General features: G+C 38.0%; 1 protein-coding gene across 13 annotated transcripts in view; it reads right to left on the reverse strand.

Moving 5' to 3' along the window:
- ctnnd1 (catenin (cadherin-associated protein), delta 1) overlaps positions 1–16,069 on the reverse strand; it is a 30,809-nt gene extending 14,740 nt beyond the window's left edge. For 4 of the 13 annotated variants that reach the window (XM_079616589.1, XM_079616588.1, XM_079616587.1 and 1 more), the window contains exons 1-2: positions 15,490–15,863; positions 582–733 (exon numbers count right to left, since the gene is read on the reverse strand). In XM_079616589.1, the coding sequence (XP_079472715.1) occupies positions 582–728 (147 nt within the window). In that variant the 5' untranslated portion in view covers positions 729–733; positions 15,490–15,863. Of the gene's footprint in view, positions 1–581; positions 734–15,489 lie in introns of all 13 variants that reach the window. The other 9 variants (XM_079616584.1, XM_079616582.1, XM_079616592.1 and 6 more) reach the window with 5 other exon arrangements.
- Between the last annotated feature and the right edge of the window lie 372 nt (positions 16,070–16,441).

The raw sequence follows: 16,441 nt of genomic DNA on the forward strand, positions 1-16,441 counted from the left end.
AATCCTCTACACACAAGGGAGACTCATCTTACTAAACCGGTTTGTTATCTCTCCGCTATCAGCGGAAGGGGGTTTGGGTGTTGAGAAAGATTCTGTGATAAGGGAGACATTCATCATGAGGACCGTGAGCAAATGGGAGAGAAATTCCTCTTCGTTGAAGAACATTCATTCCGCTAAGTCAAACAGATGTGTTAATGACACATGTACGATGTACAGACATGCGTTTTGTGAGAACCAACAGGGTTGACATTCATTGATGTGGTGAGAGACACATTGGGGACATGAAGAAACAACATGCAAGAGAAACATGGCTTTTTTAAGTATGGCTTCAGAGCGTTCTGTGATGCCACACACGCCATTAACTGCAGAATGATGCAGAGGGCAAAGGATGACAAGAGGAAAGGATGCAAATGGTGGGTTCTGGTGACACTGAACGCAACAGTGAAGGATGGGTTAATCGCCATGCTCCTTGAGGTGCCAACTAGGACGCATTGGTGCAGAGTGATGCGGCATGGGTGAGATATTGCAGGGTGATGATGCGGGGAACCCTGCTGCTGCGTGATTGGCTGGGAGGGCTTTACCTGCAGGGTGGGGAGGGGGCGGGGTAGGGTACCGGAGGGCCCCACGCTCCTCCTCTCCTCCTCCAGAGCTCGAGTCAGACGCTCAAACTGCATCTCCTGCTCTCGCACGGAGGCCAGGAGAGATGCTGCATTCTCACACTGCTCCATACACACTGAGAGAAAGAGGACAGGGGTTACACACTCGCATCATGAGATCGAGCGCCTTGCACACTCCATAAGTGCCCTAAAAAAGAAAAGAAACATGCGCTCCACGCAGTCAAACAGACACAAACACGTAGCTTAAGGTTGTGTGCATCATGTGACCCATGCGCCAAGCTAAATCAAGAAACAAGGAGAGATAAAAAAGAAATGTGAGATCGAGAGAACATGACAGACAGAAAGTAAAAACTGTGAAAAGAGCGCGAGCAAGACAGGTGCTAACAAAGCGCTTCAGACGCAGGCGTGATCACGCTGCCACCTCTGAGTGACAACACTGAGGAAACCAGACCGGTTTCAAGCTCGCATGTACGAGAGTGATTCAGATGCTGTGTGAGAAGAGATCGTGTAGAGGCAAATAGACGAGTGCAGACACAACAAGGAATGAGCCAAGGTCTATTCAAATCCAAAAGTGGCTCCACGCAAACGTACTGCAGATAAATAAAAGCCGTAAATGTCCTTTCTACTGTGCTGTCTTTTCTGGAGGACATTTCACTGTCTGACAACTGAAAACAAACTCAGTGTTTTTATGCTTGAGGAAAACCGACAACTCGAACTAGCACAGCAACAGTACCATGTTACAGTCAGTGATGGGATCATGTATTGATATAGTACTTAAAGTATACAAGTTGATTAGGCTAAAATAAAATTTATATAGTCCAAATAAATAATAGTAATATTATGGTACTTTCAGATATACCAGGATACTGAAATCATAACAATTAAAGTACCATGATCCCCCATAGACACTAGACCATGGAGCTTCAAGATACTTAAAATGCTATGGTACAGGTAAAAAATTTAAAACGATATTGAATCAAATAAACACCGCCACGGTATTACCATGATTATTAACATAAGAATAAGAATAATAAATCATTAATAAAGAACACCATTGTACCATGATTCACAATTTTATATTCAATATTGAATAATTTAAATAAAGTACACCACCAAGTATTATCATGATACATAATAATAATAAGATATAATATAATAAAACCAATAAAATATTATTGTTATTCATTATTAATAAATGGCAAAACAAAACATGGCGCAGTTGTGGTCTTATATTACTTTGTAGTGGTCGACCGATATTGACTTTTTGATGGTTGATGCAGTTATCTTGGACACACAAACACTCCCCTCACTCACTCGTTTCATTTGCTCCAGATGAACATTGTTCATGTACATCAATTTACTCCAAATTTGAATGCGAAAATGCTTGGTGAGTATTCACTTAAACACAGTCATGTTTTAAGTGGACAAACAGTTGAGAAAGAAAACACTCGTGTAACAGTATAACGGATTCGTGCGTCAAGTCTTAAAGTGACAGGAGCCTCATATACCGGCTGCAAAATTTCGAGATTATCATCTAAATGGCAGTTTTTCCCCATGGTATCGGTGTCAAAATTGTGGCCAGTGAAAATGTTAAGTGGCTAGTAACTTTGGAAAACACACATGCATATATATAAATATATGGCAACTTCTTAGTTCTGTAATCTGGCAAGTTTGTGCGCTCTGGGAATCATTTTTTTTTTCAAATAAAGACATGAAGAATTTTACATTCGGCACACAGTGAAAATGACAAGAATATGACAGTGGGCAACATAGAGCAGCATAGTTTGAAATCAAGGATTTAAAGTTTGTCGATCGTGCATCTCCAGTGACAGCTGTCCACATTCAATTTGCATGGACCGACGCAGAATACACAGTAGATGCTGGCTACAAATGCACACTTCAGAAAGATCTCACAGCTAGGCCTGTCACTTTTTATTCGATATTCGAATAGCCTATGCATTTGAACATGATGTGAAATATCCGTAATCGAACTACAAATAAACTATACGTTTTTAAAGTGCCATGTCTAGCGCATTTTTTACAGTCTATGATTAGACCGTTTGTTTTTTATTTTAAAAAAGCGTGTTATTTTGAAAGCGTGTCACAGGCTGTATGTTATAGTCCGATATGACGGCCCTACTCACAGCTGGATTCAACCAAGTCTGCAAGGTTTGTGAAAATAAATGTCTATTAGATATTCTATATAATATAAATGTGATTTTGCTGAACGCCGATAGTAAATTTGAAAGTACTATAGCATCTGTTAGTGATAGAAAGGCAAACACATACTTTTTCATATGCAGTTTAATTTCTTTAACAGTTCTATGATGACAGAACTGTTAAACAGAGACCGTAAACAAATAAAGAGAATGGGAGTGCTGGGTGCTCAGACATTCTCAGCACTGCCAAAATAACAGTCCCACTTTAAACACATCGGCCGATGCTGATATTTAAAACAAAATATCGGTCAACCACTAGTTCTTTGTAAGTATTATCTTCAATGCATCTCACTTCACCCTTGACTTGCTTTAAAATAAGACCATTCATGCCTTAGAACTGCAGTAAGCTTTGTAAAACAGCTGGAGATGGTCAGACTAGGACATATTTTATTATTTGTTGTTAAACAGAAGCTCTCTCGTAAGATCCTCTCAGTGGAACTTATTGTGATATCAGTAGCATAGTGTATAAATAACTACTTATGCGACTTCACGGCGCTGCATTTGCTCATTAGCACCAGTTATATCTGGGTGGGGTGCAAATGCTGCGTGTGAACAGCAGGTGAAAAAAAAACCTGAGAGCTGATCTGAGCACTGATTTCAGCACAGCGTCATATACGGGTAGAGGAGACAATCTGAGCTACAGGTTGATAGGTTTAAAAGGATCGTTGGGAGAACTACCAAGAAAAAGGCATGCCGGCTTTGCACAATGTATATTAGCTTATTACAGTAATGACAATAAAGGGAAGAAAGTGACAAATTATGCTAGGGAACCTGACTATTTCCCACCATTTACAATTGAACTTCCCAAATTCTAAAGTTTATTAAGGTTAAGCCAAAGTGAAAGAGAAACGAGCCCATAGCTGCACCTGCTCTTGTCCATGAATCATTACTATGCACCATTACAAAAGTGAATCAAAACATAAAACGACATGCTAAAACATGAGTTTAAATAAATAAACAAGCAAGCATGATAACCAAACTCCCCCAAAACTCACCTGCATGAAAGTACAACCACGTAAATGTTTACAGGAGTAGTTCACGCAAAAAATTTAATTCAGTCAACATATATTCATCCTCATGCCATTACTACTGCACCATGAATAATCTATAAGTCATATCTGGTAGTTGTTGACCAATATGGATTTTTTTTTGATGGCGATGAGCAGGGTGGCCAAAATTATCAAATTTTACTCTATATACTAGGTGACGGTGTACCGATACATTCATATCACGATTCGATACACATTGCAATACTGAACTCACTATTGTGATATTTTAAGCCAAAATAAAGGAGAGTTTAAAGATTTTTTTTTTATTATTATTAAAATATTGGGGATAAATTATATTTATTACACATTATTAAAAGAGTTTAATAACGCTTGTATTATTAATTATCCTTGAAGGCTCTTACAGAATCCCGAGTGCCCAGACTCTCCCAGTGCTTGCGCCTTTCCCGCTATTATTGCACTATACATTTAAGAATAACCCATCTAAAATGCTTTGACTACTAAAACAACATGTGATATGATGTTTGCGGTTTCACTTTGAGGAGTGCCAATCTGGCAGCGCTTAGATGATCAATGCAATCAATTCTAGTCGCAAGAAAGCATGTCAAAATGACTATTACGATAAACTGTAAATGTTAGTTCATCCAGAAATTAATTCTGCATTCATTGTAAATCTGTTCATCACATAGGCTAAAGCTATTGTGTCTCTTCAAAAGGCTTGATTTGGGATTAGACCACTCAATTGATTATTTTTATGATGCCTTTATAATTTGGGGATCTTTTCAATTTAAGAGTAATGAAGGAACAAATCACTCATTTGTGTTTGGAAGTTGAGTGAAAATCTTATAGGTTTGAAACGACATAAGGGCGAGTACATGACAGAATTTACAATTTTGGATGAATCATTGCCATTGCGATTCTCGATATAACAATGTATCATTACACCCCTAATACTTATAAATGTCATTGCATTAATTATACATGTGTATTTGAATATACATTTAAAAATGTGAACTGTAAAATAAACAGATTTATACTTTAGAAAGGAACTTCTTGATTCACTTAACCCAAGTATTCTTAAAGTAGTGATGCAACGATACCTTTGTCATAACATATCCAATTCGAATACCCAAATTCTGAATATCAGCCAATACAGAACCGATACCAGTGCTTTTTTTCTTCTTGAATTTCTATACCTCTCTGTGTGTGGAACTGATCAATCTTTTGTTTTAAACAATCCACTAAATACCAGGGAGAGCCCCAGGCCCATTTTAGGGAGACTTAGCCCTATAACAATTTGAAATCAAAGACTTAAGTTGACATGCTCATGCGTGTCCAGTGATAGCCAAACTCTCCTGTCTCCAAGTCACACAACTTGCAACATTCGGATTTTCACATGCCTCTTAAAGAATAGTGAACTAAGCCCAAGTAATCAAAAATGAGGGACAGTAGTTTTAAGTGATGGAAAGATTAGGCTATCAGTGAATGCTGAATACAGTGGAACAACATGAGGTTGAGTAAATATTGACAGTTTTAATGTCTTCATAAAACTGACTTATGAAGCATGAGCCATATGGACCACTTTAGGGTACTTAAGTTGTTTTTCTTGATGCGTTGTTGTATAGAAAAGAACAGAACGAACATTCTTCAGAACATCTTCGGTCGTGTTCCACACAACGGCGTCACACTGGTGAGTGAATGACAGAATTTTTTAAGCGGACAATTTAAAATAGAGATCTTGATCTAAAATAAAGATCACAAGTTTCTTAACACCAAGTCAAAGCACTCCAAAAAAAGTTGGATCTTTATGGGAATACTAGGGGTGTGACGAGACCGTTAGCTCACGAGAACGAGACTTTACAAATATTTTTTTTTAAATCCTCAATTACGAAATACATTACTAGAAAAATCTGCAGGTGCATTTGAAATGTTTTAACTAATCATCTTGTAATAAATGTCATTAGAGTTCTACTTTATGAGTATGAATTATATGCAGTAAAAGACAATACTCAAGTGCTGTAAAAGGTTTTGCCACAAACTCATCTGACTGGCTTCTCTCCCGTATGATGTAATGAGTCTCTTCAGACCTTAGAACTGTACATGATTTATGAGCCTCTACAACTTTTGACCTTATAACTGAACTCCTTTCCACAAATTGATCATCAAAATAAAAACAGTATAAATAAAAACAACGTTTTTTTTCTTAGTCTTATTAAGTGCGATCAATAAGTCCAACCATAATTAAAATACTCTCTCAATATTTAAAGTACAAATAGAGATCAAAATTTTCTTCAAGCTAAGAGGTGGTTATAACCACACAGCCCAGCCTAAGACAGCTTTCCTATCGGGAGATATTTGCCTGCATCAGGAAGCCGCTTTCAAAAGGTATTGAAATCGCGTTTGTTGTGAATTCGTTGTACGTAAGACTCAGCAGCTCGTGTTGGATGAGCTGGATGGGATTGAAGCGACCGTCACTGCGTACTGTAAACATAGCGGTGGCATTTTCAATACTAACTTCACCCTCACACGTCATGGCAATATCACAAGACAACTTTTCACCTCGATGAGAAATCTCGTCACACCTCTAGGGAATACTGAATCAAAGACCTTGTATAAAGACCTTGATGTTGTCCATTGGAAATTGACTGGATGCTGTATTGCTGTGATGTCATGTGAGTGACAGGTTGACCCGCCCTTGCACCAGAGAAGACCAGTAGGTCCAGTCATCAGGGAAGAGATGTCCCGCAAGAGGGAGGGGAAGTTATTTTGATTAAAGATTACGAGGGCACTTGATAAATCATTTATAATAAATACTGCACCATAAATTAAAAATGTAATTGTCAGTTTTGATTTCATGGGGACTAATCTGGGCTTTGAACCTTTATCTACGGATCTGCAGCGATTCAACCTTCCCCACATCCAACAAAGCCACTGCAAAAATAAAGCACAAAGTCAACTGAGAATTTCTAAGCATCCACTAAAGAACAAACAGAAAAACTACTGTGCATGTCAGAAACTATTTTAAGAAGACCACAAAAGCACAACAATGCAAGAGCGAAAGAGAACCCCCAAAACACGCAGTGGCTATCATGAGAGCGGGATTGGAATGGAAGCAAGCAGGAGTCAAGGCCAAAATGTACAAAACAGCAGCAAAGGAAAAGCTCCGCCCCACAGAGTGCTGTAGCCACTGCCGATTCAGCCAGCTAACTCAACCCAGCACACGACAGAGAGAGATAGAGGAAATATTTGCAGCTGTCTGCTTAGTGGTTAACAGAACAATAGCAAATGTGTGTCCACTACAGAGAATTGGTTGAGAGAGGGACAGCAGCGGGGTGTGCATATGCCGTGGTGACTTTAGTTCGCTGAGGGGGGTGTGGGTGTGATCGCATTGTCCTTGAAAACACAGACGCAGCAGTCAGTTTCAACTAGGACTGAAACTGTTTTTCCACCTCTTCGACTTCCCTCCCCACAAAGCAAACAGACTCTCGTAGAAAGCGAGGAATGAGCGCGCACACACACACATTCCAGCTTGTATTGTGGCATGTCAGATCCTGTCTCAGCTCCTCTGGCAGCTCGAAAATAACTGGAAAACACTTCCCTTCCTTTTTCCTTATAAGTCGCTCTTTCGTTGCATTCTCTATGACATAGGCCTATGTCCTCATCCTTTCCCTAAGCATCCGATTGAAGTGTGTGTAACCGATGACTCATTCACATATCAGACCGTTTCGCTCGGATGCATGCATCATTTAGACGACAAAAGACTTCTGAATCTGATCACTCAGAGTTCAACACAGAAGGGAGTGTCTAATCTATATGTGATAGAGCTCTTAGGAATACTTGATTCCAATTAGATTTTTTCAATTATGCAGTGTTAGTATCATATCTTTTGCATCACTCTGTGGACTCACCCCATTATCATTTTAACTTAATCATTATTTATCGTCCATTTGTTCATATAGCCTAGAAAGTAGTTTGTAATGTGCGCTGATGTAGAGTAAGCTGGACATGATAACAAAATAAACCCTATTCAGGATGACTGAAGGTATTTTTTTTTCACGAATATGACCAGCTGAATGCATTAATAACGAAACTCCTTAATTGTAATCTTTGGGTACGAAATACGAATATCAATGTTTCCCATACATTGATTTATTTGTAGCGCCCCACCCAAAATATCAACATTGACCGCCACAAATACATTTCAGTGCTTCCCATTCATTAACTAGACTGTGGCAACCCGAAAATACATTTAAACTTCTCATAATAACATAAAAGGTCTTTAAATGTCATGTTTTGCGCAATTGCGGTCAAACAAACTAAAGTCGAAAGTGCGAAAAGTACGCACTTTGTTCACCCGATCAGCTCTGGGGGTACAATTGTCAATACCGGTTCACAGTGAATGAATGCAGTGAACTCCACCTGTGCATGTGCTGAGTTTAGCGTGCATTTAGGAATGTAGCAGGCACCAGTTACGCACTGTGATTACAGCATTTCACTTGATTTGCAATAAGATGCATTCGTTAACTTGTTTTCCACCAAAATAAAAGTTTGATTGCAGTTTCCGGCAAAATAAAAGCTCATGAGTTTGTCTTCCAACTCAAAGTGCACCAGATTAATTGAACCGGTCAACCGACCACAGTTTCACAAAATCCAGTGGGAAACACTGAATATTACAAACCTGCCCATGATTGGTTACATGTACGTGATTTCTAATAAAGGAACTTAACCAATAAATGTGGATGTGTCCAAAAACCATTCATTCAAATGAAAGCTGTCAGAAAAATAAATAAATGGACAATTAGAAATCTAACGGAAGTGGCGACAGACCACATCTTTCATATTGTGATGTACATCCGAGTAAAAATGATAATCGATTTGGATCAATGCATTGGTTGTTGACTGGATAGATACAGATCTGAACATGACCTTGTGGTCGACCGAAAGAAAGGGGCCTGTGTACATTATGTGTATGAAATGATTGAAACAGTCCGGTATACAATCACCAGAGTGGGATCTGTCATTTCTCCAGAAGACTGAGTCATGGTATTTTGATGAAATATTACAAGGTCAAATAAAGTATTTAAAAAAGGAAGAACGGTTAATCCATGCATTTTTCTTTTACAATAAGATCATTAAGGGACATCTAGAGAACAAAGTATTTTTATCAAGATGAATAGGCGATCTATTTCATGTCAATTTGGATTAGGGCTGCACGATTTTGAGAAAAAACCTAATTGCGTTTTTTCTGACAAATATTGCGATTGCGGTGCGATTTTCGATTTTTGCGTTCGATACTTTTAAGTGCATAAAACCTAAAATTATGAATAAAATGTGTTGTTACTTCGACACAGAGGGTTAAATAAACTACATACATAGTGATTGAGGTAATGAGATTGTTTGATGCTTCATGATTATTAAATACACCTAAATACCAAAGAATAAGACATAATGGAAATTAACTTAAACACTTGGTCATTTGTTTTTAAATTCTTTAACACTGAAAAATAGAAAATGAATTCTTATTAGATTTAGATTTACAATTAGAAAAACAAAATAATTCTGTAGTCCACTGCCATTTACTGAACATGAAACTGTTATATTGCACACATTTTAAAATAAGAGTAATAATAATATAATAAAATAATAAAATAAGTAATAAAATAATAGAATTACGGTGAAAAAACGAGACAACACAGACTCATATCAACAAAAATACTAGGCCATCTTGGTTAATGTTTCAGAAAAGTTAAAATGAGAAGGAAGAGTTACAGTGTTTCCTTTAGGATTTTTTTAGCAGTGGGGAAAGGTCTGTCCAAACAACAAACACCCCTGATGCTGAGCGTAGCCTATGCTTGCTAAATGGTACCCCTGGAGCCTGTTCCTTAAGTCGGTTTACACCTATAAAATAATTTTAAAAAATGAGTGATGTGAGGGATTATTGATTGTCAAACAATCTTTTGGGTGCCCGCAGCCCGCTCGCAGTGTGAAGCGCGTGTCTGCGATATCGATACTTCGGGAAATTAGTATTGGTACCGTTCAGATATTTCAGTATATTTTTGACAACACTAGTGTTAGCTGCTTTGCTGCTGACAGAAAGCCGGAGCACTGCATACAACCTTGTTTCCATTGCCATTTCTAATTGGCCAGCAAGCCAGGAACGCGAGATTCAACCATTTTGATTGGCTAATAGGTTTGTCACTCAAATGTCAGAGGCGGGGGAAAAAACCTCAGACTCCTGAGGTTAGGTTATCGCGGGAGTTAAAACCTCAATATCGATGCGATAAAGGTTAATCGTGCAGCCCTAATTTGGATGCAACTACTTAACTGTAGTGACACATTTCAAACTTAGACACAATAAAGTCCACAAAACAAGTAGTGTAGTGGTATAGTCATAACATCTCTAGTAGATTTAATGCATCATAATGCAACATCTAACAATCTACAATTAATTCAAAGCAAATCTTCAAAAAGCAAAAATTCAAAAGCATATTTTTCAATGAATGTCTTTAAAAATGTCTTCCTAGCAGACAGGATATTACACAAACATTGAAATTGAAAATGTAATTGATGCCTTCCAACCTACGGATGCTGCATTTTAAGTTTCGGACACAGCCTGTGTGCGTTTCAAATAGGCCTCAACAGGACGCTATACAAACTGCAAGAGTTCTCGTCTTCTAAGGAGAAAACTGCCATGGGACGACTCTCTAAATAGACCTGACCTAGAACACCCTGAAACTTTGGCGAAAAAGAAAAGAAAAAAAAAACACATAAAACATGATTTAACAGGTACAAGGTGTGCTGAACTATGCCAAAAAAAAAATACATCTGTCAAATGCCAGTCCATACTAAGAAAGTGTGATTCATCATGCACCAAAACTGCCCTGAGCGCTGGTGGGATTAAAGAGAAAATACCCTGTGTGACAATCAACGCATCATCAAAACTTGATTCTAGAACTCTGGCAGTATTAGACATAAGCCCGAGTAATTTAATTAGTCAGGTGCTTAATCATTTGCGTCCTCTAATGGGATATCAAAGGAATTAGACACCTAAGCCACTGACCATCCAAACTCTAAACACCATGGGCCGAGATAATACTTATGATAAGATACCGTATAACAGGACAAAGTTTAACAGTTTAAACACATTAAGGACAAGTAAATAGATCATGCTGTATAACAGATTGCAGCTGCAGCAGGCAGTCAAATATGATCATCATCATATCATATGCATGTGGGAGGCAATTCAGACAACAGCTGCTGACTTCTGCTCCAAATATGTGGATTATGGGAAGAAAAACAATAAGCTGACTATGTGCCTTTATATGGAGTGACTTTGAGACAAAGTCAATACAGGTGTCGAGTAGGAAAACACCATCTAAATTCACATACCAATGAGAGAATTCCAATGGTAGCATTTGTAGTATTTCACCAAACATCACGCACGCTTTTTGGTTCCTGCTGACTCAGGCAATGCTGAAATGTAAAGAGCAACACCATCAGCACTGGCCTGGCTCCAAACTAATGCTCAGTGAACTTTGGTACACACGCAGCCAACTGATCTACGATCAGCCATGTGCTTTAACCCACTATAACTAACCACTACCCGTGCTTAGTGTGTGTTCAAATCTCAAAGCGTTAGGGAAGCATACTGACCTTTTCAGCATGTACCTCAATCAGTCATTACACACATTATGACATTATAGCCTTTACTTCTCATTCAGACAGCTTGCAGTCACACCGCAAAGACCAGGAAATGGGAGTGCCGGTGACGTAACTCTTTTTAAACATCAACCTGAGAACGTTACTGCAGGTAAAAGGTAACAACCATGGGCGGAGCGTCTTTTCTTTTCCTGTCACTTCCTGGAATTTGAAAATCTAAAGTATAGTGCTGTAACCACGAAGGGAAAAGAAGAGGATGTGCTTTTTTTAAACCATGCACTCCTTGCTTGGAAGAACTATTAGCACCATTTCTCTCCACACAGCCATTTCTTTAGCAAGAAATGCAATACAACAAGCACCAATTCATTTTTATTTTGCCAAATTGGTTCAACAGCGATATAATTCATATATTGGAGTGCACCATTTTTGATAGAACTGGAAAATTATCATCATATGAACAATTTATGAGTATATAGGACTTCTCAATACATTTAGAAGAATATAAATGTTATTTAGTTAAGCCTTCACCTCCTATTCAACTTCTAAAAAAAACGTAATCCAAACATTAACAAACTCTTTAACAGTTATTACTTCTTACTCAAACTGGGTTTGGTGAGATCAACTTCAAAATAAAATCTATTTTTCAAACAGAAAATAAAACAACTTTTTGGACACTGCTGTAGCTAGTAAGTACAATACTGGCTAGTTGGTTCTCTTCAAACATGTATTAAAATAAGATAAGAGGTTCATGGTAAGATTTTACACACCATCTAACCTGTTCTTTAATTGCTAAACAAGCTGCCACTGATAATACCTAATGTTTAAATTGATAGTTCACACAAAATGAAAATGGTCATCTTTTAATCCCCCTCATTTCATTTAAAATCTAAATGACTTTCTTCTGTGGAATATAAAAGATGACTGAGAAACATCTCCGTGTTCTTTTGTCCATCCGATGGAAGTCTATGGTCACCAAATCTATTTTTTAACAACAATCTTTAAAAAAAAATTCTGCAGAAGAAAGAAAATCATACAGGGTGAGTAAATGATGACAGACAAAATTTTCATTGTGTGAACCATCCCTTGTAGCAAAAAGGTATAAGGCTGTAACATTGTGAATAGCCACTGTCCCGACATGAAGTAGAGCGTCTTACTTGTACAGTTACAATAGTGTATATAAAAATATTATGCATAATATGCATTTAAAAATTTAGCAATATAATAAGTTACAAAAGGTCTAAGATCTGTAATTTTAGCTAAACTTCATAGACAAATTTGCACACTTAATGGCCAAGGTCCTGAAAAGTTGTTTTAGTGTTTCAAAACTTCTCAACATTTAAAATAACAAAAACTCAAATATCCTAGTCAAAGTTACTACACTCATTTTTTGCATTGATGTATACGGCAATACAATGCTCTATTATTCTGTACTGGTATGAAACTCTTCAGATCCTGATAGCAATCAATCATAGAAGTGGTCTAAATATTTAGCTATAAATAAATAAAAAAGAAAGTTAAATCATTGCATTAGGTCCGAATGCAATTATATGATGTCCTACCTGCCAGCCTATGTTTTTCCATACTTCCATGCATCAACGCGTTCCATGAGGATATGCAGAGTTGTGGACAAAGTCACAGAGCGCCGCAAACAAACAGCAGCCACCTTTTACAGTTTCTCCTGAACCAAAACAATGAGCTTTTGCTGCGTTCACGCCATGTCATAACCGTATTTTAGAGATGGCAGTTCCTGTGACGCTCTGCTCAGAGCTGTTCATGTCCTCAGACTCGGATTATGCTCGGAGTATTCTGTACTGCTATGTCAACACTATCAATGTCGAAAACGAATCTGCAAAGTAGTCAGGTGATACAAGTCAGAGCTCTGCAAGTTGTTCACATTCACTATTATTGTAATACTATGTGCTTGGAGATGGAGACATAAGGTAATATAACACACTTGTGCTTTGCAGAGTCTGCTTTTGCAGTGCATGTTCATGTGTTTGAGGAGGCGTGGCTCTGAAGGAAGGGTGGGATCTGATGCTTTCAAAGCTAGCCTTTCCAAAATTGCCTACCCTACCTTTAATGTATAAAGTTCAGATTTGTTCTTTAGAGTTAGTTATTTTCTTAAATGAATAGAAATCTTCGAACGTCACTTTACTGATTTATTTTTGCATTGACACTACAAGTCAGGGCTCTTATGTACAGGTATGGAATGTTAACTGTATTTTGTAACTGTATTCATGTTTCTTAAGAAATGATTAAACAGTGTTTTTAATAACAGCGCTGTGTCCTTCCGCGCTTGAAAGACACACCCTGCATGGTGCTCACATTATAGCCGGTCATTACAGCGGTCAAACTATTTGGTTACCCGTCATTGAGGAGCCGTCTTCAAAGACACACCTCCCCTCACAGCTTTTGACCAATTCTTTAGTAACGGCCGGGAGAATTGAGCTCCCTCAAAGGGTGGGGGGCATCCCAAATCGGGCGTGTACACACATGTACCAGCCCTCTCAGGTCAAGGTAGACGAGTATGAAAAAAATCCCAAACATTCCTGCTTTGAGGCTTTTTTTTCTCGGGGATTGATAAGCATCATGAGCGCCACTGACTCACGCTGAGCTTCTCATTGGACTCTCAGACTGGACGTGAGGTAAAAATCACACACACGTTGTGTGCAAATGAGAGTCACTGTTAACACACACACACACACACACACAGAGATAGAGAACCGCGCCTTTCCCTTCCCCCACATTCACACCCTTTCAAAATACTAACTCAACAGGTTTCCATTCCCAAACTTTTTTCGTAATGATTATTATTGCATATAACCGATGAGTTAACTGACCGAATTTCGCCCTCTTCTGGGAAAAAACACACTAGTCGCAGTCAAAGTCACGTACACCGGAGAAATAACGTTAGTCTTGTTGCACCTGTGAGTCTACGATCAGTTCAGGTAAAGCAGAGCGAATGTGATACTACATATTTGAATCCAAAACATGTGAATAGAGCCAATATACTGCGCTAAAAATCACAATTAAACTGAAATATATTCATTCTCACTTGGAAGTAATAATAACATTTCCATTAAAGCCAGTAATTCATTACATTCAAGAATCACACGTATTTGTTAAATTTAAATGTAAAGTAAATAATTAAAATACATTGGCTAACGTTACTATACATTACAACTCGTGTTATCAAAAAAAAAATCATTTTTATAATGGTCAGGTGACTTCCGCAAACTCAGGTGTGTTAATGGGCCTTGACCCGTTTACTTCACTGCAGTGAACATTTCACACTCACTGCCATTTATTCACCCACAAATGCATTACTATCCACTTTCAATTCACATATAGAAATCACACTGACAACCCTATCAAAATACATTACGGTCCTGAAAGTGCAACATGGAAGAAAAGTCTCACTGAGGTGTAACGTTATAAACTATTGAAATCGTCACATCATAGATAAGAGGTAACGTTACTGAAGCTAACGTTAATCCCAATGCAAATCAGTTTCGGGATTCATTTGCAGATATTCTCGTTTTAACATGAGCACAATTAATACAGGGACATCATAATAATATTTACTAAAGCACATAAAACTAACTTAGAGTTCTCAAAACCAATAACTTTATCTGTTCCATTTATCCTGGATATCTGCAATAAGGTTGGGGGAAAATGCCGAAACAATACGCAACCAGGATCTCTTTCACGAAGCCAGCATTACAATAATAGGAAAAAAGACTATGCACTGGATTAAAAGATGAACTTTAGGGAATTTCAGGAAAACAAGCTTCCTCCGTCCCAATGATCCTCACGCTCGTGCCATTTCGATTAGCACAGCAGCTAACGCCACTAGCCTGCTAACATGGAGAGCTGGCTAACTTTGTTCTACTCCACTATTAAGAGGCCAAACAAGGAAAACCAGAGGATAACAAAGAAAGCCAACAGAGAGATCAGAACAAACAGAAGAGTTTCCATAGTGTCTACCTTTGTTTTTGGTTTCGTTAAAGTCCCGATGTGAGGTCGTGGCCTATCGAAACGGGCTTCTCTATGGCCAGTTTCAGATTTTCCAAGCGGTAGGAAGTGATTGTAATTCCAAACGTTTGCAGCTCTATATTTGGGCGTTTCAGCCCCACGCTACGCCAGATGCATCTGTCCTATTTTATGAGCTCGCTTTCTAACGCGTGACCAGTACCGCGTTTCCCCTGGATGAAGCAAAACAAAGAAGTAACGTGATATTAACAAATTTAAGCAGTCTTTTTAAAAACCCACCAATCTATCTCGCTCCCCTTGTTCACTCCTCTCTTTGCTCGTCGTCCCACTGTGAAGCGTCTGACCCCTCCCCTGTAAAACAGGCGTTCAGCTCACCGACACCGCTTGGGCGGGGACACGACTTTTTAATATGCAAACGAAAGAAAATTTTACACCCTAAAAATGTGGCCTACAAATGTAAACGGACTTAAGCGCAGTTATTCGTAGTCGTGTGAATTATCAGCCATTGTTAATATGACTCGAAAAACGACTTTTCGCGGCACATGTGATACTTCGTGTTGGATTGATTGGAATCGAGTTAGGAGAATTACTACACCAAAATTAGTAGTTTATGGGGGGGGGGGGGGAAATAAATAAAATATATAAAGAATTTAAATAAAATAAAATAAACAACAATAAATAAATAACCTTGTACGCTTTGATAAAATAAATAACAATAAATAAATAACCTACTATAAGTTTTTATCGCACAATTTAGTTCTTATTTATTAAATCACTCCTTTGTTAATAAATTAATCTGTCATATTTATTTATTTCATTTTACTTTTTGTTTATTTATTTGCATTTATTTCTGTTTTTTTTCTCGTATTTCCTCATTTTAGTTCTCTTATTTACCTGTATGATGGTATACAATCAAATAATACTTGAAGCATTATTTAGGGTTCAT

This window comes from Phoxinus phoxinus (genome assembly GCF_949152265.1).
Source record: "Phoxinus phoxinus genome assembly, chromosome: 6".
Classification (NCBI taxonomy): Eukaryota; Metazoa; Chordata; class Actinopteri; order Cypriniformes; family Leuciscidae; genus Phoxinus; species Phoxinus phoxinus.